This window comes from Podarcis erhardii (genome assembly GCF_964252035.2).
Source record: "Podarcis erhardii genome assembly, chromosome: 2".
Classification (NCBI taxonomy): domain Eukaryota; kingdom Metazoa; phylum Chordata; class Lepidosauria; order Squamata; family Lacertidae; genus Podarcis; species Podarcis erhardii.
Genome location: NC_138498.1, coordinates 112,015,401 through 112,037,730, shown reverse-complemented (window position 1 = coordinate 112,037,730; position 22,330 = coordinate 112,015,401). Strand labels below are relative to the sequence as shown.

At 49.2% G+C, this 22,330-nt stretch overlaps 1 protein-coding gene across 2 annotated transcripts in view; it reads left to right on the top strand.

Moving 5' to 3' along the window:
- Positions 1-22,330, top strand: part of DDR1 (discoidin domain receptor tyrosine kinase 1) — a 98,216-nt gene that overhangs the window by 67,986 nt on the left and 7,900 nt on the right. The window contains exons 3-15 of one of the 2 annotated variants that reach the window (XM_081852475.1): positions 2,608-2,710; positions 3,997-4,225; positions 6,993-7,140; positions 7,572-7,674; positions 10,005-10,191; positions 11,496-11,742; positions 11,937-12,089; positions 12,234-12,397; positions 13,824-14,022; positions 18,602-18,712; positions 19,192-19,430; positions 20,125-20,252; positions 21,577-21,777. In XM_081852475.1, the coding sequence (XP_081708601.1) occupies positions 2,608-2,710; positions 3,997-4,225; positions 6,993-7,140; positions 7,572-7,674; positions 10,005-10,191; positions 11,496-11,742; positions 11,937-12,089; positions 12,234-12,397; positions 13,824-14,022; positions 18,602-18,712; positions 19,192-19,430; positions 20,125-20,252; positions 21,577-21,777 (2,212 nt within the window). The remainder of the gene's footprint in view (positions 1-2,607; positions 2,711-3,996; positions 4,226-6,992; positions 7,141-7,571; positions 7,675-10,004; positions 10,192-11,495; positions 11,743-11,936; positions 12,090-12,233; positions 12,398-13,823; positions 14,023-18,601; positions 18,713-19,191; positions 19,431-20,124; positions 20,253-21,576; positions 21,778-22,330) is intronic. The other variant, XM_081852476.1, reaches the window with a different exon arrangement.

Below are 22,330 nucleotides of genomic sequence, written 5' to 3'. Positions count from 1 at the left end.
TGCAAGACGTTTTCGTCTTGCAAAGCAAGCCCATAGGGAAATTCGTCTTGCGAAGCAACTCAAAAAATGAAAAACTCTTTTGTCTTGCGAGTTTTTGGTCTTACGAGGCATTCGTCTTGCGAGGTACCACTGTATCTGTCTGTCTGTTTCCTGCAGATCAGGACTGGGGAACCTGTGGCCTTCTAGATGTTGTTGAACTCCAGTTCCTATCGGCCCTAGCCAGCCTGGCAAATGGACAGCAGTTGTAGTCCAATGACATCTAAAGGGCCAAAGATTCCTCATCCTCTCTGCCCATGAAATAAGCTTCACCGTCACATCTTGCAGCAGTGGATTCTACATTATGCAAGGAAGTTTTCCTTGCTGTTATTGTCTGTTCTGAATTATCTGTTTCATTCTGTACCCCAAAATTCTAGCATCACCAGAGGAGATTTAAGAAATTAAAAAAGAACCTCTAGCCGTTTTCTCCACACCCTTCTTAATATTATCAACTTCTAACATATCATATTTTTTAATATTTTTTTTGGTAAACTAAAAATCCCCAAGTGCTTTAGCCCAGGCACGTGCAACAGGTAGATCGTGATCTACCAGTAGATCACTAGACGTCTGTGGTAGATCACTGGCTCCCCACAAAGAAGCTAAACAACTTTGGCTCCCCTGAAAAAACAGCCCCCTGTACCCCCCCAGACTTTGGGCCTGGACTTTGACCTGGACAAAAAAAAGGGGGGTAGATCACTGCCAGTTTATGACTCTGTGCGTAGATCGCAGTCTCTTGGGAGTTGGCCAGCCTGTTCTTCAGTCCAGCCTTATTATTTTGGTTTGCTTACCCTTTTCTGCCCCTTTCACCAACCCTGTGATTTCCCGTTTGAAATGGAGCGTCAGCACAGCATATAGGATTCCAAAATGGGACTGCATCATCATACATAATATATGAAGGGCAGCATTAGGATTCTGGCAGTTTTATCCTCTCTGTTTTCCCTAATCACCCCTAGCATGGAATTTGCCCCTTTGGCTGTATTCCAGAGTATCACAAAGTGTTCCAGACAACGGAACATTGAGCTGAAAGCTTGCAGAACATTAACAGAATGTTAAAACTTAGTGTGTCTCTAGAAAAGGACATCCTTGGGTTTTTTTTAAAAAAGTGTCCATCTCTTGTGTGTGAAATTAGAGCACCCTCTGGTGGAAGTCGTTGACATCCAGTACTAAGTGTTTTGCTTTTTGTAGGTAGGATAGTAAAAATGGTAAAAAAGGTAAAGGACCCCTGGACGGTTAATTCCAGTCAAAGGGGACTATGGGGGTGCGGCGCTTATCTCACTTTCAGGCCGAAGGAGTCAGCGTTTGTCCATAGACAGCTTTCCGGGTCATGTGGCCGGAAACCACTTCTGGCACAACGGGACACTGTAATGGAAACCAGAGCGCACGGAAATGCCGTTTACCTTCCTGCCGCAGCAGTACCTATTTATCTACTTTCACTGGCGTGCTTTCAAACTGTTAGGTTGGCAGGAAGTTGGGACAGAGTAATGGGAGCTCACTCCATTGTGGGGATTCAAACCGCGACCTTTCAATCGGCAAGCCCAAGAGGCTTAGTGGTTTAGACCAGCATTTCCCAACCTTGGGCCTCCAGCTGTTTTTGGACTACAACTCCCATAATCCTCAGCTAGCAAGACCAGTGGTCAGGGATGATGGGAATTATAGTTCGAAAACAGCCGGTGGCCCAAGGTTGGGAAACACTGGTTTAGACCACAGCGCCACCTGTGTCCCAGGTAGGACAGTAGCCTTATGTTTGTCTGATTCTTGGATTTTTCAAAAAGGAATTGCACAGTGCAGGGACTGCCACACTAAAGGCTTGATCCCTAGTGAGGCTTGACACCTCAGAGGTTCTCAATGACTGAGATGGAGCAAACAGAGACAGGCAGTCCCTAAGGTACTTTGAGTCCAATTTGTTTAGGGCTTTGTGGATTAACACAAGCACCTTGAAACAGGCCTGGTAGCAAACAGACAGACAAAATGAGTTTTGATATGCAGGGCTCAACCCTGTGACAGTTTACTACTCAGATGTAAGTCTCACTTTTCCCCCGGTGGGGCATATTCCCATGATACAGAGGATAAACTGAGAATATAGACTGAGAGAACTAATTCAACACAGGATGGTGCTAGAATGTGGATGCCATGTTTTTATGGTGGTGGCCATCTCCCCCCCCCCCCCCATTTTCAAAATGGAGTCCCAAGGCCTGCGCTCTTCAGTGCCTTTGGGCATCAGTATCTAGCCAAGCCTGCCTTTTGGTGGTGTCAGGCCTGGTTATAAGAGGGGACATGTTAAGCAGGGAATATGATTGTGCATGTCCACTATTTGGGGGGGGGGGAGGATTCTGGTATAGATGGGTCCCTTTGTCCTGATCTGGCAGAGTTCCTCTTATGTTCTCAAGTCTCATTAAAAGCATCCCATCCTAGGTTAACTTGCAACCCATTGGTTTCAATGTGACATACTATATAATTGATGTTATGCGGATCAGGCCAGTATTAATAGTTCATGATTTTTGCAGAGGGGTGTGTATAATGCAAAGGGGTCATCTTTGCTCTTCATTCTCTTGCTTCCTTCCCCCTTTGCAGCTAAGTGTCGCTATGCATTGGGCATGCAGGATCGCACCATCCCGGATGAGGCCCTCTCAGCCTCCAGCTCGTGGTCTGACTCGACGGCCGCCAAACACAGCAGGTGACGATGGCCTTTGAAATGTAAAGTTGTAACTTGCTTTTCCCCCTTGCAGTTGTACAATACATTTCAGTTGTTCACAGTACACTGCCCTCGTAGACCTGACGAAGGTCTTTTGACCAGGTCAGCTGGAAAGGACTGTTCACGCTGTTCAGTAAGATAGGATGCCCGCCCCAAGCTCCACGATATAATAATAATAATAATAATAATAATAATAATAATAATAATAATAATAATTTATTATTTGTACCCTGCCCATCTGGCTGAGTTTCCCCAGCCACTCTGGGCGGCTTCCAACAAAGATTAAAAATATGTTAAAATGTCACACATTAAAAACTTCCCTGAACAGGGCTGCCTTCAGATGTCTTCTAAATGCCAGGTAGTTGTTTATCTCTTTGACATCTGATGGGAGGGTGTTCCACAGGGCGGGCGCCACTACCAAGAAGGCCCGCTGTCTCGTTCCCTGTAAGCTCACTTCTCGCAGTGAGGGAACCACCAGAAGGCCCTTGGAGCTGGACCTCAGCGTCTGGGCGGAACGATGGGGGTGGAGACGCTCCTCCAGGTATACTGGGCTGAGGCCGTTTAGGCCTCCCACATGTCCTTCCACATGAACATGTGCGGCACCGTCCAGTACGACTGTCATTCTTGGACGCCTTCCCTATAAAGAGCAGTGTGAAATAGGGCCATGTTCCTGCCCCAAATCCCTTTGGCGTAATCTTCCTGTTGCCCTCTTATTCCTTCAGCTCAACGTTGTGGACATCCATCCAAGGAGGGATGGGGGTGGTCTGCTCAACCTGGCGTGCGAGAAAAATAGCATGCAAGAGGTGCTAGGTAAAGATAAAGGGACCCCTGACCATTAGGTGCAGTTGTGGCTGATTCTGGGGTTGCGGCGCTCATCTCGCTTTATTGGCCGAGGGAGCCGGCGTACAGCTTCTGGGTCATGTGGCCAGCATGACTAAGCTGCTTCTGGCAAACCAGAGCAGCGCACGGAAATGCCGTTTACCTTCCCGCTGGAGTGGTACCTATTTATCTACTTGCACTTTGACGTGCTTTCGAACTGCTAGGTTGGCAGGAGCAGGGACCGAGCAACAGGAGCTCACCCTGTCGCGGGGATTCTGACCTTCTGATTGGCAAGTCCTAGGCTCTGTGGTTTAACCCACAGCGCCACCCGCGTCCCTTGCAAGAGGTGCTAGGGAGACTTAAATGTGATTTGTGAAATGTGCCCCTGCCCAAATACAGGTTCGTTAACATATCCACCTTTCTGTCTTCTCCCTTTTCTTGCTCTCCAGGTTGGCGTTGAGCGAGGGAGATGGAGCCTGGTGCCCTGCAGGACCCGTCTACCCTAACGATGCGGAGTACTTGGAGATAGACCTGCGGCGGCTGCACTTCTTAACCTTGGTGGGCACGCAGGGTCGCCATGCGAGTGGTCATGGCAAAGAATTTGCCCGCTCCTACCGGCTACACTACAGCCGGGACGGGCACCGCTGGATGCCTTGGCGGGACCGGTGGGGCAACGAGGTAAGCGAGGGGAGGAGCTGAAGTGAGCGCAGGTGAAGGCAGCCAATGGGAGGCGGGGAGGTGGGGCTAGCGGAAGGCGTGGCATTCACAGATTCCACTCATGAGATCAAATGTTAGGCTAAGTTGTGATGTCATTGCTTAAAGAAATATTAGTCGACGGCTACAAAATGTGGAATCGCATATATGGGGTAAATTTGGTGAATTGCAGAGGCTTTATTATGGCAGAGGCTTTATTATTCATTAGGGACGTGGGTGGTGCTGTGGTCTAACCACAGAGCCTAGGACTTACTGATCAGAAGGTCGGCGGTTCGAATCCCCGTGATGGGGTGAGCTCCCGTTGCTCGGTCCCTGCTCTTGCCAACCTAGCAGTTTGAAAGCACGTCAAAGTGCAAGTAGATAAATAGGTACCGCTCCGGCGGGAAGGTAAACAGCACTGTTCTGGTTTCCTTGCACTTCTCTGGTTCTCCAGAAGCAGCTTAGTCATGCTGGCCACATGACCCGGAAACTGCACGCTGGCTCCCTCGGCCAGTAAAGCAAAATGAGCGCCACAACCCCAGAGTCGGCCACGACTGGACCTAATGGTCAGGTGTTTACCTATTCTGTATTTTTTAAAAAAATCTTTAGCAGGTAAAGATTTCATTTTTCAATGATCAAAATTAGATGGATTTTCATAAAATAATCTTAATTGCCAGGCAACTTACCGTTGTTTTAGGGCAGAGTTTGAAACGTTTAGAGAAGCACTTAAAGTAGTTCCCAAGGGAAGGGAAGTTCCAGGTGTTTGATGGGAATGGAGCAGGTTGTGTGAAAGCTTTTTATCTGGGCTTGCTTTCAAGGCTTACAGAGCCCATTGGAAATCTGTAGCACCAACAAAGTATTTTTCTTACTCAGGTGGAAAGCCTGTTTCTGTTCTGCCCTGCTTCAAACTACAATTAGAGTGTGCCTTTTCTCAGTAGCAGACGGCATAGGTGTTGGGAAAATGTTGGGGGGGCTGCAAGCCCCCAAAACTCTGAGCATCCTTCAGTATGCGCAGCTCTGGAAAAGGCATCTCCCTTCTCTTCCAGTGCGCTTCCTAGTGACATATACCAGCTGGTAAGGTAAAGGGACCTCTGACGCCGTTTACCTTCCTGCCACAGCAGTACCTATTTATCTACTTGCACTTGACGTGCTTTCGAACTGCTAGGTTGGCAGGAGCAGGGACCGAGCAACAGGAGCTCACCCCATCACGGGGATTCAAACTGCCGACCTTCTGATCGGCAAGTCCTAGGCTCTGTGGTTTAACCCACAGCGCCACCCGCATCCCTTATACCAGCTGGTATATGCACCCTAATCTTCTGGCATAACACAGCAAGAAAAGTGAGACATTGTAGAGCTAATCTACTGTTTAGTGACACACTATGTACAGACAAAAGCAAAATGGCGTCCGTTCTCTCCAGCTCCGAGAGAACAAAAAGAAAGAAAGAAAGCGAAAGTACAGTGTAATAGTACCCACAGCGGAAGATATAAGACTCTCTTCCTTCCCCAGGAGGAGTGAAATTGCTAACATCAGGTGTGGTGTAGCTGCTTACTTCACCCCCCATCAGTTGCATCACTGGAAGTCGAGGGGGTGAGGTGAGACAGTGGTGCACAGTCGTCACTGTGCAAACACACCTGCAGAGCTAAATCTGGCCCTCCTGCTGGTGTGTTTGCACTGCACCAACCTCACCTCTGCCTTGCCCCTACTTCTCTGCCTCCTGGTAAGGAGAAGCGATGCAACTGACTGGAGGTCAGTTGAGCAGCAACGTCTCACCTATGCTGTCCGCTACTGAGAAAGGTGTATTTCATCATGGGAACCCCCACTCCACCTGCATTTCGGAGGGGGGCAGGACCAGAAACCGGTTTTGCAGCCAGCCTCTCCGCAAAAGGGGAATCCTGCTCATGGGAAAACAGCATGTCAGGGAGAAGGCTGGGTTGGAACCCTTCTTGATGACCTGTAGTTTTCTGTTTGGATGGAGTTTTTCGCTCTCTGAAGTGGGAGAGCCCAGAAACAGGTTTACATCTCTTTGAAGACTGGTTCTATGTCTAATAAATAGAGAGGACCTTTCCTAGCATGGCAGGCCGATCTCTTTGCTTATGCGCTACTTCCCAGGTATAATCCTGACATTGCACCATACACTGCCTAAACCAGAGATGGCTAGTGTGACTCCCTCCAGTTGTTTCTGGACTTTATAGCTTTTGTCATCCCTGATGGATTGGGCTGATGGAAGTCTGAGTTCAGCAGCACCCCGAGGGCCACAGGTTGCCCATCTCTGACTTTAAAAATTCCACCAATGTCTTCAAAGGTAAAGGGACCCCTGAGTGTTAAGTCCAGTTGTGGCCGACTCTGGGGTTGTGGCGCTCATCTCGCTTTATTGGCCGAGGGAGCCAGCGTTTGTCCACAGACAGCTTCCGGGTCATGTGGCCAGTAGGACTAAGCCACTTCTGGCGAACCAGAGCAACACACGGAAACACCGTTTACCTTCCCGCCAGAGCGGTACCTATTTATCTACTTGCACTTTGATGTGCTTTCGAACTGCTAGGTTGGCAGAAGCAGGGACCGAGCAACAGGAGCTCACCCCGTCATGGGGATTCAAACCGCCGACCTTCTGATCGGCAAGTCCTAGGCTCTGTGGTTTAACCCACAGCGCCACCCGCGTCCACCAATGTCTTTATTCAAATGCCAAAGCTCAGAATTGCCATTACCTGTGCACGTTCCCGAGCAATGACAGAAAACTAACTTCCTGCCCCTTAGGTGATTTCGGGTAATGAAAATACAGAAGAAGTGGTGCTGAAGGACCTGGGCCCCCCGGTTATTGCCCGTTATGTCCGCTTCTACCCACGTGCGGACCGAGTCATGAGTGTCTGCCTGCGTGTGGAGCTCTATGGCTGCGTCTGGAAAGGTGAGCCAGCTGGTTATTATTTTTGTCCTTGACACAACAACACGGTCCAGTTCTTTTCCTGAACTCACCTGCATATGCAGAGCCGGTGCGATGTGGTGGTTAGAGCAACCTTCCCCAACCTTGAGTCCCCTAGATGTTTTTGGACTACAACTCCCATCATCCCAACCCTTTGATCAGGCTTGATGGGAGTTGTAGTTCAAGGGAAATACCTGTACAGCATCAGGTTTGATGGTATTAGGCTAGATAGACCAACCGCCTGACTCAACAGAAGGCTCCTTCATATGTTCCTGTTTTCCTCACCCCCTCTCTGTACGCATGCGCTTGGGGTTTGCTCCACATACCCAGAAGCCTTTGCTGCACATGAAGTTTGATCCTCCTGAGGACCAGGAGCTTGAGGTCTTCTTCTGAATGTGTTTGTTTCCTTCCACCAGATGGACTTCAGTCGTACACGGCTCCTCTCGGCCAGGTCATGCCTCTGGTTCCAGAACCAGTCTACCTGAATGACTCCACTTACGATGGGCACAGCGTCAGCAAGTGAGTGAGTGAACATCCCTGCCCCCCTGTTGTTGAATTCTGTGCTTGGGTGGCCCTAAAAGCATGGCAATCCCAGCCTGAAACTTCAGCTTCAAAGGGTGGGTTCAGATGACCAGGTTAGTCACATGACAGCTGCAGACATCACATGATGCATCTGAAGATTTCATCACCTGTCAGTTCACTGGGTTATGTTAGACCGACCAGCTTTCCCTCAACCTGGTGGTCTTCAGATGTTTATGACTACAACTCCCATCAGCCCTTACTAGCATGGCCAATGGCCAGGGATTATGGAGTTGCAGTTCAAAATGTGTTCAGACGTTTTGTTCATCTCCTGAGAAAACAGGAAGGGAACTTCTATTTGGTCACCTTGTGAATGGGGCTGCAAGCTGATTGTGTGACTCCACCCAAAGAGAGTTTCTCATTGTGTAATAGTTGTGGAGTTAAAACAGCCGGAAGCTCAGGGTGTCATCTGGGGCAAATCACGTTCTCAGCCTGGGTTGGCTTTTTTATAAAACGGAGGTGAGATAGGACTATGACAGGATTTGTGCTGGAAAAAAATGCAGACATGAGCAACAAGAACATTAACAGGAGGGCCCAGGTTTGGTGGGTGACCCATAGCGATAGATAACTGCATGAGAAAAAGGAAAGAAGAGACGATTGGGGCTGAGTGAGAGAAGAAAACAATGGTGTCTAAAAATTATTAGCTACATATTGGCCACCTGCCTTATTACACCTTCTGCCACACCAGCCAAATTTTGAAAATATTGAGGAACCTTCTAAGCACTATAGTTATGCTGCGGCAGCCAAGTTTTCTGTGTTCTTGATCTTGTAGTGTAGCTGTAGCATCGAAAGACCTGTAGCCGCGAGGAAGGCGCAACACTGTGGGTCTTTCCCATGGCATGGGGCCTTTTCTCTCCTGCACAGCCAGCCTCACCTGTCCGGTTCTGGAGGAGCTTGAGTCTCAAAGGGAAAGCAGGTAGCAAGTCAAAAACACATCAGAGGAGAGCGAGAGCATACATAAGTACCCTGGGCAGCTCCAGGTCACCATACTGGCTGAAGCATCTTCCTCTTGGTATCTGCCTTAGGATTATACTTTGGCCAGCAGAGTCCCCCTTGGAGCTGTCCAAGGTACCTTTCTCATCTGCTTTCTCCTTTGTGACTTGCCTTCCTGTGAGCCTGCCACAGAAGATGTTGTCTCAGCAGGGAGCTAGAGCCAACCAAAACCTTATGTAGGCTGCCAAGACCCAGAGTGCATTCAGCTCTGGAGGAACCGACTGGGCTGTTAAAGGAGCCCTTGCTTATTTTGCAGTCTTTGACTTCTGCAAGGCTGGGAAGCTGGAGACACTCAGGGGACTCTGATCATAGAATCATAGAGTTGGAAGAGATCAGAAGGGCCATCGAGTCCAACCCCCTGCCAAGCAGGAAACACCATCAGAGCACTCCTGACATATGGTTGTCAAGCCTCTGCTTAAAGACCTCCAAAGAAGGAGACTCCACCACACTCCTTGGCAGCAAATTCCACTGTTGAACAGCTCTTACTGTCAGGAAGTTCTTCCTAATGTTTAGGTGGAATCTTCTTTCTTGTAGTTTGGAACCATTGCTCCGTGTCCGCTTCTCTGGAGCAGCAGAAAACAACCTTTCTCCCTCCTCTATGTGATATCCTTTTATATATTTGAACATGGCTATCATGTCACCCCTTAACCTCCTCTTCTCCAGGCTAAACATGCCCAGCTCCCTTAGCCGTTCCTCATAAGGCATCGTTTCCAGGCCTTTGACCATTTTGGCTGCCCTCCTCTGGACACGTTCCAGTTTGTCAGTGTCCTTCTTGAACTGTGGTGCCCAGAGCTGGACACAGTACTCCTGGTGAGGTCTGACCAGAGCAGAATACAGTGGCACTATTACTTCCCTTGATCTAGATGCAATACTCCTATTGATGCAGCCCAGAATTGCATTGGCTTTTTTAGCTGCCGCCTCACACTGTTGGCTCAGAGAATGGTGGAAGGGCTGCTGTGTCTTCCAGCCAGCCAGGTAGGGCTCCAGATAATTAAGCACTGACAGCTCCTTCCCTGCACCCAGGAAACAGGCTGAATCTTGTTTGTATCTTATATCTCTACCTGCTAGATCCCTGTGTTGCTGATCATGGCATTGGCCATACGGTTGCAGGTCTTTCAATTCTATGTCAATATTGTAGAACGAACACATAGAAATGCACTCTCCTTCACACTAGTGCGACGTTTAAGGGGCGCCTTGGTTCGACCCAAGTGCCCAGTGTATTCTTTTTTTCCTTAGTGACTCCCTTGCAACTCTATTCTATTCCATTCCAACCACAGCTTGCATTTCGGGGGCCTTGGCCAGCTGACTGATGGGGTGGTTGGCCTGGACGATTTCACCCACAACAAAGAGCTGCGCGTCTGGCCAGGGTACGACTACGTAGGCTGGAGGAACAGCTCTTTCCCCAAGGGCTTCATCGAGATGGAGTTTGAGTTTGACCAGCTCAGAGCCTTCACTTACATGAAGGTAAGCGAGTGTCACGGTTGGAGTCAGGTGCGGGTCAGCAACAAAAACAAGAAGTTACCTGAGACCAGTCCAGTTATTTCTTGATTCAGGGAAGCAAAACTCAGCTCAGGCCTAGTGGTCTCAGCAACTCTTTCCAGGAGGTCTTGCCCCGATGAAACAGTTGCCATGACTTAAGGAGAGGGGAGCTGGTTGCAGCAGTAGCGGGGGACACCCTATATTCTCCATCAGTCTGTCTCCACTTTGCTTCTTGGCTCCTCTCCCCTCCAGCCTCTGCTTCAGCCTCAGAGTCGGAGTCTGAACTGCTCTCTGCCGCAGCCTCTTCCTGTTCACTAAACCCTGTCGCCTCTCCTGCTGCTGACATCTCCTCCCCCTTCCAGTCTGCTCCCTCTTCTCCATCTAACCACCCATCATCATCCCACCAGCCTCCTTCTGTAGTTTTCAGATAGATGCGCTTTCTAACCTGGCCTCTAACGCTTGAGAACTGTGTAATCAGAACCCACTTTCCTCTTGTGACAAATAAGGAAAACCTGTAGCAGAAGCAGCTGTTAAAGCTCTGCTCCTTCCTTATAGGCACAGGTGCTGAGTTGCGCCCAAAATGTGTGTGTTGGGGGGGGGCTGACGTCATGCGATGTGCATTGTATGTGTGTGTGACATTATGCGTGTCATCATGGGCATTGCACACTGCTTGCATGATGACTGTCGCATCGGGAGAGGCTGACCAGGCCTCCTTCTGATGCGACATTCACGCACTGATCTGCATGGCGTCTTCCCACATTTCACGGCTCAGGCGGCTTCCCACCAGGCCTCCTCTGTCCCCTCAAGATTGCAGGGCCTGAGCTCCATCCTAACAAACATGGGTGTGTGTGTGTGTGTGTGTGTGTGTGTGTGGCTGTAGAGGCCTCAGGCCCATAGTGTTGGTCCACCTGCTCACAGGGTTAGGGGAGGGTTGTGGAAGGCCTCTGAGACTCATGACCCTGTGAGATCTCATGGGAGCCTCCCAGAGGCCTTGCATGACCCAGAGCCCTGTAAGCAAGGCGAAAGGCTTAGAAGTGTTTTTTTTGTGCAGGGAAAACCCTGTGGGACACCCCACAAAATCTCTCAAGAGCCCCCAAAGCCTGAAAAGTTAAGGGTCTCCCTTTCTATTTATTTATTCATGGTCCGTGTAAGCTTGCAATCGTGTGAGTAAAATGAGCGTTCGGTTGCGTTCAACCTATAGACGATGATGGGGATGCCAGGGGAATAAGCTTGCTTCAAAATGGCCTCTCCTCCAACCGTCTTCTTTTCCCCCCGCTGCCCCACCCCAGGTCCACTGCAACAACATGCACACACACGGGGTGAGCGTCTTCCGGCAGGTGGACTGCCTTTTCAAGCGCAGCCTGGCCACGGCCTGGGAGCCCACGCCTGTCTCGCAACAACTCGCCGTGGACGTGAGGGATCCCAGCGCCCGGTCCCTCACGGTGGACCTGGGAGGGCGGCTCGGCAAGTTCGTCCAGTGCCACTTCCACTTTGCCGGCGAATGGATGCTTTTCAGTGAAGTTGGCTTTCTCTCTGGTGAGTTGGGGTTGGTTGGCTGGGTGCAGAGCCATGCAGGTGGAGAGCAGAAGAGGCTGAGCGAGAGTTTAACCCTGGTCTCCCAGCTCCTGGCCCAGCGCTCAAATTGCTATTCTACAATTGTTGTTACACTTATTTGTCATATCCACTCCTTTCGTCACTTGGTTATCCTTCGCATTTCCTTTTCCTTCCAGACGTTGTGGATGACCCCTCCTTCTCTGCCTCAAGCCGTCGCCCTCCAGTGATCGCTCTGCCTCACCCCTCGGGCCACGACGTTCCCCTCTCACCGGCTCTGGGTTCTGCGCAGAGCGAAAAAGCCAACATTGGCACAAACCTCACGCTCCAAGGTGAGTAGCCCTCAAACCTGAGAGCAAAGCTACCTAAGGAATAATTTTGCCCACCCTGAGCCCAAAATTCCACCTGTTTCAAAATGGCGGCGCTCGGAGGCCATGAATGGACTTTATTATTATGTTTCTCTGTTTCTTTTTAAGATCTGGAAAGTCAAGGGGAACCAAAATCAGGGCAGCCCATTGCAAAGGACGACAACAGCAACACCTCCATCCTGATTGGGTGCCTGGTGGCCATTATCCTTCTCCTATTGGTTGTCATCTTCCTCATCCTCTGGCGGCAATATTGGCAGAAGATCTTGGGGAAGGTAAGCTGGGCTGCATCACGGGAAGGATGATTCAATGGGTGGCCATGGTTTCGATGGCCCCAAATTAAGGTGGTCTTACCGCTTCGGAGTGGGCAACTTAAAAATCTGCATCCGCTTAAGTGCATTTAAGACTTTGTTAACTCAGCCCAACTTCTGCTGCCTAAGACACACCTGATTGCATTGACTGGAAATAGAATCTTACTTTTAGATATACTACTATAAAGGTTTGTTTTTAAAGCATGTAGAATTAAGGATCGCTCCCCTGTTGAGGAGCCCACCCGCTGCGTCTCTGCATGACTCACTGATCAGGGTAGGGCCTCTTACTCAGTGAGAAAAGGTGGCTTTGGATGCAGTAGGGCACCTCCAGTTCAAAGGATATCAGCTAGAATTTTCTCTGCCCGAGACCCTGGAGAGCCCCTTATCCTCACAACAACCCTGCAGAGTAGGTTGGGCTGAGTGATAGTGCCTGCCCCAAAACCAGCCCATTAGCTTCATGGCCATGAGGCTTTGTATGCTGGAGCCTTGTCTGGAATGACACTGGCTTTCTTAGGTCTGCTGGGATTCTGGGGTGCACTTGTAGGGCACCCTTAAAAGGCTACAAGGGGCACTAGGCCTCTTGGGCCCAGCTAACAGCCTACCTGAATGGGAAACAGCTTCAGAATGGGACCAGCAACTCCCCTACAACATGCAGAGGAAGATTGGTTATGGAGGGCAAATGAACATTGGCCATGGAGGGCACTGACGACTGGCCACAGAGAGCAAATGAACATGATTGTCATTACTGTGGTACCTCGGGTTAAGAACTTAATTTGTTCTGGAGGTCTGTTCTTAACCTGAAACTGTTCTTAACCTGAGGTACCACTTTAGCTAATGGGGCCTCCCGCTGCTGCCCCACAATTTCTGTTCTCATCCTGAAGCAATGTTCTTAACCTGAGGTACTATTTCTGGGTTAGCGGAGTCTGTAACTTGAAGCGTCTGTAACCTGAGGTACCACTGTATTTATTGAATGTATGACTGGGGGTGGGGGATGTCTTTTGGGGCAGCTTGTCTGCCATTACCAATCTCCTCATAAATTAACCTCTGATAAATTTCTGAGGGACCCAGCTTGGGATCCACCACTAGGTAGGCGAAGAGAGAGCCAATAGTTCCGGAATGATCTGAGTTGGGGGGGGGGCGGCAGGAGAATCTGTGGGGTTAAAGTCCAGGGTAGGGTCTGAAGACACAGAAAGTCAGCACCTTGAGGAAGCTTGACAAGTTTGGGTTGGGTCAGTGCCTTGTGAACACCATGACAGGAAGGGAAGGTATAAATAAAGGGCTGTAGAATTGGGCGAATTAATGCCTCGAGGGCCTGAGCAATGTGAGGTTTGCTGTGTATATCCACTTCTGTCATGGCCTCTTGAGCGACTGACGCTTCTATGCCCCTTAGGCGCAACGCCGCATCTCGGACGACGACCTCACTGTCCACCTCTCGGCGCCAAGCGACACCATCGTCATCAACAACACGATGGGCTCCCACCGGCACTCGAACCGCTACGAGCGCATCCACTCGGGGGAGACGGAGTACCAGGAGCCCAACAGGGCCCGCATGAAACTGCCGGATCTGCCCCACAGCGCCGAGAACTCCGGTGAGGGGCCGGTTGTGGGATTTTGGGGAGGGAGGAGCTGAACTAAAACAGGGGGGACGTGGTGGTTTTGCAGAGGAGAAGGAGAGGAGAACCGTTGGGAGAGGCTTTTGTAGGGGTGGCGTTAGACGGGAACGTCTGAGGGTCAGAGCAACCCAAATGCCTCATGGACACCTGGTCAGAGCTAGGGAGCACCTAGAAAACCTAAGCTCCTCCACTGGATCTTCGTACCATTGGCCTATCTAGGCCAGCATTGTCTACCCTGACCGGAAGTGGTTGTCTGGGGTTTCCGATAACGTTTTTCTCCCAGTCCCTACTGGAGGGATTGAGCAGAAGCGACCTTCTGCATGCAGCGCAGGTGTCCTTCTCCTGCGTTGTGGCCCTTTGCCCAGATCATAGGGCGATTCTTCCCTGCCTCGTTTCGCTTGTTCAAGTGAACGTTCTTGTTCTTGGGGTGTTGAATTCTCAGCCCAGCACCAAATTCCACACTTCTGCAGTATGTTTGCGGAAAGCTCAGAGCGGACTCGGCCGTTGGGAGGTGTGGGAGACTGCTGCTCGCCTCGCTTCATGCTGAAAGGGACCACGGATGCTTAGGAAGAATCTTGAGCTTCCGTCAAAGCACCAAAGTCTCATTGGGGAGGGGAAGGGCTGCACCTGAAGGGCAGAGTGCGTGCCCCACAGTTTAAGACAGGGGTCAGCAAACTTTTTCAGCAGGGGGCCGGTCCACTGTCCTTCAGACCTTGTGGGGGGCTGGACTATATTTTTTGGGGGGAAATGAACGCATTCCTATGCCCCACAAATAACCCAGAGATGCATTTTAAATAAAAGGACACATTCTACTCGTTGTAATGTATTTCTGTTTTTCCGAGTTATCATTTTAGGTGCTCGCATATTGATTTATTGAATTTATATCTTACCCAGGATTGCAAACAAATACACAATTTGAAAATGAAAACGTTCTAAAATAGTCTTAAAACAATTACAGTTAAAAACATAGAAAAGCAGTTACCGTTACCGTTACCGTTAAAAACCTTTTGAAACCACTTGCAGGTTTTTTTTTGTTGGTTTTTTTTTAATTATTCAAAAAAATAAATTCTTCCACCCAGCGATTTCAGGGCTTTTCAGCAACAGTAATCTTAAGCCAATCTTAATCTTAATGCCTGGGGAAACAGGAATGTTTTCAAATTCCTCCTGAAAGTTAATAAAGATGGAGACGCTTTATGGTACTGTGAAGAGATATTTATGTTGGGAACAAGCCAAAACTACCACTTTGTGGATAAAAGGAAAGGGGGTCGTTAATATTTTATTTTTATGTCCCATTAGAGTAACAAACCAGAGACAAAATGCCTTTAATAAACGGCGACAAGGCAGGCCTTTTAAACGTGGATTAAAATTCACCACATCGTTAAAGGAGAGCTTTACTGACTAGTTTCCCAACTGAAGTGTGCTGCTTTATTGTGAAATATAGTAGCACTGCCAGCCACTATAATTCTGCAATGTACTTAGGCACCTCTTTTACTGGTGGAACACACTGCTAAGCTTATGCAAGGGTCTCTTGGGAGTTCAGTTCAGCAATTCCGGCAAGCAATGGCTCAGATTGTGCAGCCCCTGTGATTGACTCTCATAATAATAGAACAGCTCTCTAATTGTGTGGGGTTCTTGGGATGTCTAGAAGGCCAGGCAGAGGGAGAAAGAGGTGTGGGTGTCCAAGGCTTGTGGGAAGGAGATGTAACAACAAAGTAGATGAGCCCAACGTCACCACAAACTTTTAGGGGTTTTCTTGGGGGTGGTTTGCTTGCACGTGTCAATACAATATGCTGTATATTGCTGGGCTTTTGCTGTGAACTGATAGCAAGCTGTGAATGTCTGGGTGACATTCAAGGAAGGAAAGAAGGAAGCTGAGTGTTTTTAAAAGGAGATAAGAATCAATGGGCCAATCTATATGTCCAGCAAAAACCATCACAAGAGCCTTCCTGGACTATACTGATTCATATGGCAGAACGGTGGGCTAGCTTTTATAACGCTTCATTGCATAAAAGGAGCCCCTTGCAAGTAGAAAACTAGCACACAAAGAAGAAGGCTAGGTTTCTCTCCTTATGTGCTAGTTGTCTACATGCAAGAAAGAACCTTTTGCACGGATGAGCATTTGATAACGTGACATTGTCTGTGGTTATGAGTGGTGCAGTCTATAATAATAATATAATATAATAATTTATTATTTATGCCCCGCCCATCTGGCTGGGCTTCCCCAGCCACTCTGGGCGGCTTCCAACAAAATATTAAAATACAGTAATGCATCAAACATTAAAAGCTTTCCTAAACAGGGCTGCCTTCAGATGTCTTCTAAAGGTCTGGTAGTTGTTCTTCTCTTTGACATCTAGGAAGTCTAGGTCTAGGAAGGACTATGTCATTTTGACGAGCGTTTAGCTTTGCTCAGTGCTTTTCCGTTATCTTGAGAGAGGAAAAAATGGAGAGGAGAACTGGGAAAGGAAGCAAAAAGAACATCTAAAAAAATGAAAAATATGATGAGGATCCTGTATGTTCTCCACTCATTTGAAGAGTTTGGATTTGATATCCTGCTTTGAGACCCAAAGGAGTCTCAAAGCGGCTAACATCCTCCTTTCCCTTCCTCCCCCACAACAAACACTCTGTGAGGTAAGTGGGGCTGAGAGACTTCAGAGACGTGTGACTGGCCCAAGGTCACCCAGCAGCTGCACGTGGAGGAGCGGGGAAGCGAACCCAGTTCACCAGATTACGAGTCTACCGCTCTTAACCACTACACCACACGTTGCAACTGTGGCTGCCCCTTCCCACCATTACCGCATTTTGTTCTGTGCCCCTATCCTGTAGTTACTGTGTGTTCAACACACACACACTCCACCCTGCATAGAACCCCACATTTCTGCCAACTACCCAGAGATTAGTTACAGTTGTAGCCCAAGGCCTAGTTTACAGAAACAAGAGCCAAGTTGGTGAAGCTCTTCTTGGACCACACCACTTCAGATTGCCAGAGGGAAGCATCACTTGGCGAAAGTGCTCTCCCGGAGCGTGACATGAAACCCCTGAAGGATGGTTACTCCAGAACCCTTCTCCTTGACGTTTGGTTTCTTCCACCTTTCATATCAGACAGGGGATATTTCCAAGCCCAACCGGGAGATGACAGGAATATAATAATAATAATAATAATAATAATAATAATAATAATAATAATAATTAAAATAATAATAATAATAATAATAATAATAATAATAATTATTATAATTATTATTATTATTATTATTATTATACCCCACCTTCCCTGGCCAGAGCTGGGCTCAGGGCAACTAACACCAATAAAATCACAATAAAAACATAATAGGGGAAAAAGAGGGGGGGGGGGAGAAAAAAACAACAATTTAAAATACAGGTTAAAATGCAATTTAAAATGCAGCCTCATTTTAAAGTAGCTGATAAATCAAGACCATAAGGGGAGGGAAACATAAGGGTCAGACTGAGTCCAAACCAAAGGCCAGGCAGAACAGCTGTGTCTTGCAGGCCTTGCGGAAAGATGTCAAGTTCCGCAGGGCCCTAGTCTCTTCTGACAGAGCATTCCACCAAGTCGGGGCCAGTGCTGAAAAGGCCCTGGCCCTGGCCAAAACCAATCTAACCTCCTTAAGGCTTGGGACCTCCAAAGTGTTGTTATTTGTGGACCTTAAGGTCCTCTGCGGGGCATATCAGGAGAGGCGGTCCCATAGGTACATGGCATAGCTGTCAACTTACAGATTTGAAAATAAGGGACCAGCAGCCTCGAAAATAAGGGATCAGCAACCAAAATAGGGGATTTTAGTCAGCCAGCAGCCAAACAAAGCCTCAAGCGGTGGTTCCCACAGCACAGCAACCTGGCAAAGGGGATGCAGCAAGGAAAACCACCGTCACCTCTCCGCAGGGAAGCACTGAGCAAAGGCGAGTCCCCAGGCAACGCGGCCGATTTGATCAGCACAAGGCATGCAAGCTCCACCCCCCCAGTCGTTCTCAGACTCCTTATTGGGTGAGCAACGCATCCAAGCAACACAGTTGGAGCCTCCCTCCTCCCTGGCCAGCGGGGAGGGAGGGAGAGGAGCTGCTTCCTTTGAAACCCGGGAAATTTAAGGGACATCATCAATAAGGGACAGCAGCGGGACACAGCGCTGGGATAAGGGACTTTCCCGCCAAATAAGGGACGGTTGACAGCTATGGGTGTGGCTGGTGACGGTTGACAGCTATGGTACATGGGTCCTAGGCCGCATAGGGCATTAAAGGCTTTACTGGCTTCCTTGGAAGGACTTGGAGTGAGTTAGTGCAGGAGGGCTGGACAAGACTCCTTCCGTCTCTCTGAAGCGCTAACGATGGCGTGTCCCCATTATTATATTACACGTCATTTGGTGTCTGTGTCTCTGGCTGTTGTGTTTGGGACGAGAGCACCCCGGCAAGGGACAGGGATCCCTAAAGCGCTGCCTCTTCTCTGTGTCACGCCTTCCCTTCCGTGTGCGTCCTTCCATCCGTCTGTCCGTTCCTCATCCGTCCCGTTTGTTTTCTCCGCCCGCCCTCCCCGTTCTCCCGACAGCTCTGCTGCTCAGCAACCCGGCTTACCACCTCTTCCTGGCCACTTATGCCCAGCCAATGGGAAGGCCTGCTTTCCCGCCACCCAACCGGGTTAAGCCAATCAACACCAATGGTAAGGAGGGCGGCCAAGAGGGCGCGACAGGGGAAAATCCTGGGTGGCCACATTCCAAGCTGAGAGAACCTTCTGCCTACTGCCATTTCTCCCCCTCTCCTGCCAGGGGGCGCTGTCTGTCTCCATCTCTCTTCCCACCCACCCTCCCCACACACCATATGTCTGTCCCCAGTTCATTTCCCTCTTGTCTATCCTGTGCATGGCTAACCTCTCTCTCTCTCTCTGGCTCAAACAACATTGCAACTTTCCGCTTTGCAGGTTCTGCGACGCAGCAGTTTCCAGGGTGGCTGGAGGGGGCGAGGATTTGCATTTGCGCAGGGTCCCTTCTGCCCAGAGCTGAGATCCAACTGGCTCTTGACATGGCTGCTGGGTCTTCAAAAAGCAGCCATCCTCAGGGCGGGGCAAATAATCTCAACCGCGTCAGCTGGGCGAAGTGGACTCGCTCCATGTTTCCTTATCCCTGTCTTTCCTTCCTACAGCGTGTGGCGCTGACTACATGGAACCGGAAACCGCGGGAAGCCAGCCAGGCTTCCAGAACAACGTTCCGCATTACGCTGAAGCCGACATCATCAACCTGCAAGGGGTGACTGGTGGGAACACCTACGCGGTCCCAGCTATCGCGGTGGATGCCCTTGCTGGCAAGGACATGGCGCTCGGCGAGTTCCCCCGGGAGAGGCTCGTCTTCAAGGAGAAGCTGGGCGAAGGCCAGTTTGGAGAGGTGAGTCCATCTGTAGGTGTAGAAGGATATTTTTTAAGGTGATGAAGGCTGCTTTAGATGATTGTTTCGGAGGGAAGGCGGGATGGACTTTTAAAGAAACAAAACAGTAGAGCACAGGGGGAAGGGACGCAGGAAATGTACCTTTCACTGAGTTAGACCTCTGGTGCACCAACTCTGCATTGCCTCTGTTAGGGGCAGCCAAAGTGGTTCTCTCCACATCCTGTTGAATTTTCAGCTCCTGTCATCCCCATGTGAACTACAAGACCACCTCTCCCCATATTATTATTATTTATTGAATTTATTTAAGAGCGGTGGACTCGTAATCTGGGGAACCGAGTTCGCTTCCCCGCTCCTCCACATGCAGCTGCTGGGTGACCTTGGGCCAGTCACACTTCTCTGAAGTCTCTCAGCCCCACTCACCTCACAGAGTGTTTGTTGTGGGGGAGGAAGGGAAAGGAGAATGTTAGCCGCTTTGAGACTCCTTAAAGGGTAGTGAAAGGCGGGATATCAAATCCAAACTCTTCTTCAAGTGCATTTTCACGTGAAGCGTGGGAATGTCACAACTGGCCCTGTTTGCTTTGTGATGGAGCGACCAAGTGATGGAGGAAAGGGAGGGGGCAAGGGGAGAAGACGCTGGTTTCTTATTTTCTTCCTTCCCCCCAGAGTCACCAGGTTTGTTTTTTCCCTTAAAAAGGTCCACTTGTGTGAAGTGGAAAACCCTCAGGACCTTCCGAGCCTGGAGTTCCCATTCAATGTACGCAAGGGGCGCCCTCTGCTGGTGGCTGTGAAGATTCTACGCTCTGACGCCACTAAGAATGCCAGGTAAGTGCACAAACCTCTCTGCCTCTCTCTCTCTCTCTCTCTCTCTCTCTCTCTCTCTCTCTCTCTAGTTTGGTAGCCTGATCCTCCATAAAATTTGCCCAGGCCTCATCATCATCACCATCATTTTTAATTTGGTATTCCGCCTTTCTATCTTACAGTACTCAAGGCGGTTTACAAGCTGAAGGAACAAAAAATGTACATCTTATAACAATCTAACGCAATACAAAATTGTGATAATAAAATCATCCAAGTTGGTGGCCGCCAGCTGCCTCCTATGGGGGCGAATTCCACAGTTTAACTTGGGCATAGGCAAACTTGGCCCTCCAGATGTTTCGGGACTACAACTCCCATGATCCTTAGCTAACAGTGGTCAGGGATGATGGGAATTGTAGTCCCAAAACATCTGGAGGGCTGAGTTTGCCTATGCCTGGTTTAACTGAATGACAGGCCCTCTTCTGGAAGAGATTTATCTAACCTCATGTTCAAAACATCTGCTAATGCGATCTCTGCAATCCCGGGTCCTATCACTTGGAGTATTCCCCTCTATTCTCTATATCTTTATTCTCCTGCTTCCAGTTTTGTTCTGACTTGCCTTTGAGCAGGGGCTGATGTGATTTAAGGGGTGTGATTGTCCCTGGCTGGGCTGCAGGCCCTGAGTTAGGCAGGGACCTAACAGCTAGAGTCAGCCCCATTCCTGTGACCACCACTATCTCACCTCCTCTGCTTGAAACCAGCCTGGGAGATGCTATGAGTGGGGCACCTTGTCACAAGTGCTGAGGCAGCACTTCCCAAACGTTTCTGGGCAATCGGGATTTTGTCAGTTGCCTAATTTGTACCAGTTTGCAGAATTCGGGCTTCACGGTTGCCAGATGTGGGCTCAACCAGAACCAGGGCTTTTTCGGCTGTGGCCCCGATCTGGTGGAACGCTCTGTCACAAGAGACTAGGGCCTTGCGGGACTTGACATCTTTCCGCAGGGCCTGCAAGACAGAGCTGTTCCACCAGGCCTTTGGCCAGGGCACAGCCTGACTCCCTCCCTCGGCAATCTTCGCGGAGCTCTGGCCCAATGGTGGCCAGTGGCTTGAATTTAATTAATTTTATAATGAATGATTTTAGAATGCTGTGTTACTTTTATTGTTGTTAGCCGCTCTGAGCCCGGCTTCGGCTGGGGAGGGCGGGATATAAAATAAAATTTTATTTTATTTTGTTTTATTATTTTGTCAGGTTTCGCCAACCACCCTTTTTTTTCTTTGCGCCTTCATATTTCGATCTGCAGAACCCTTTTATTTGTTTATCCCTTGTAACATCTCCTTCTTGCCTGTCAAGGAACGATTTCCTGAAGGAGGTGAAGATCATGTCTCGCCTGAAGGACCTCAACATCGTCCGGCTCCTGGGCGTTTGTGTGAGAGATGACCCCCTGTGCATGATCACGGAGTATATGGAGAACGGAGACCTCAACCAGTTCCTCAGCGGACATGAGATGGAAGACAAGCTGGGCGGGAGCCCCAGCGGGAAGCCGACAATCGGGTACCGACTCCAAGCTGGGGTAGCTCAGTCAGTAGAGCATGAGATCTCAAGGTCGTGGGTTCGAGCCCCACGTCGGGTAAAAAGATTCCTGCACTGCTGGGGGTTGGACTAGATGACCCTCGTGGTCCCTTCCAACTGTGATTCCATGGCAGCAGAATCCAACCCGTTTTGCCTTGGAAGTCCTGCCCTGATGGCGTCGGTCGTCAGGTGTGCATTTCAGGTGCAGCAGTTATTTTTCGGACGTTTCCGAGGCAAGGGGTTAACAGAGACTACCCTTTCAGAATTTTTTTCTAGCACTTGCTGCTGCATTTAAGAGGGCCGTTACTGTTTTTTTTAAAAAAAATCTCTTTTTATTAAGCTCTTTTTTTTAAAAGAAAGGAAAAAACTAACAAGAAAAAACATAAAAAAACCCCAACATACAGCAACAACAACAACAACAATCTGTTACAACAACAACAACGTTACTGTTTTAAAGTGGTAGAAAAGTATTGTGTTTGGCAAGCCGGTGCCTAAACAGTGTAGCTTGAGGATTCGTGAACAAGGCTTTGTAATT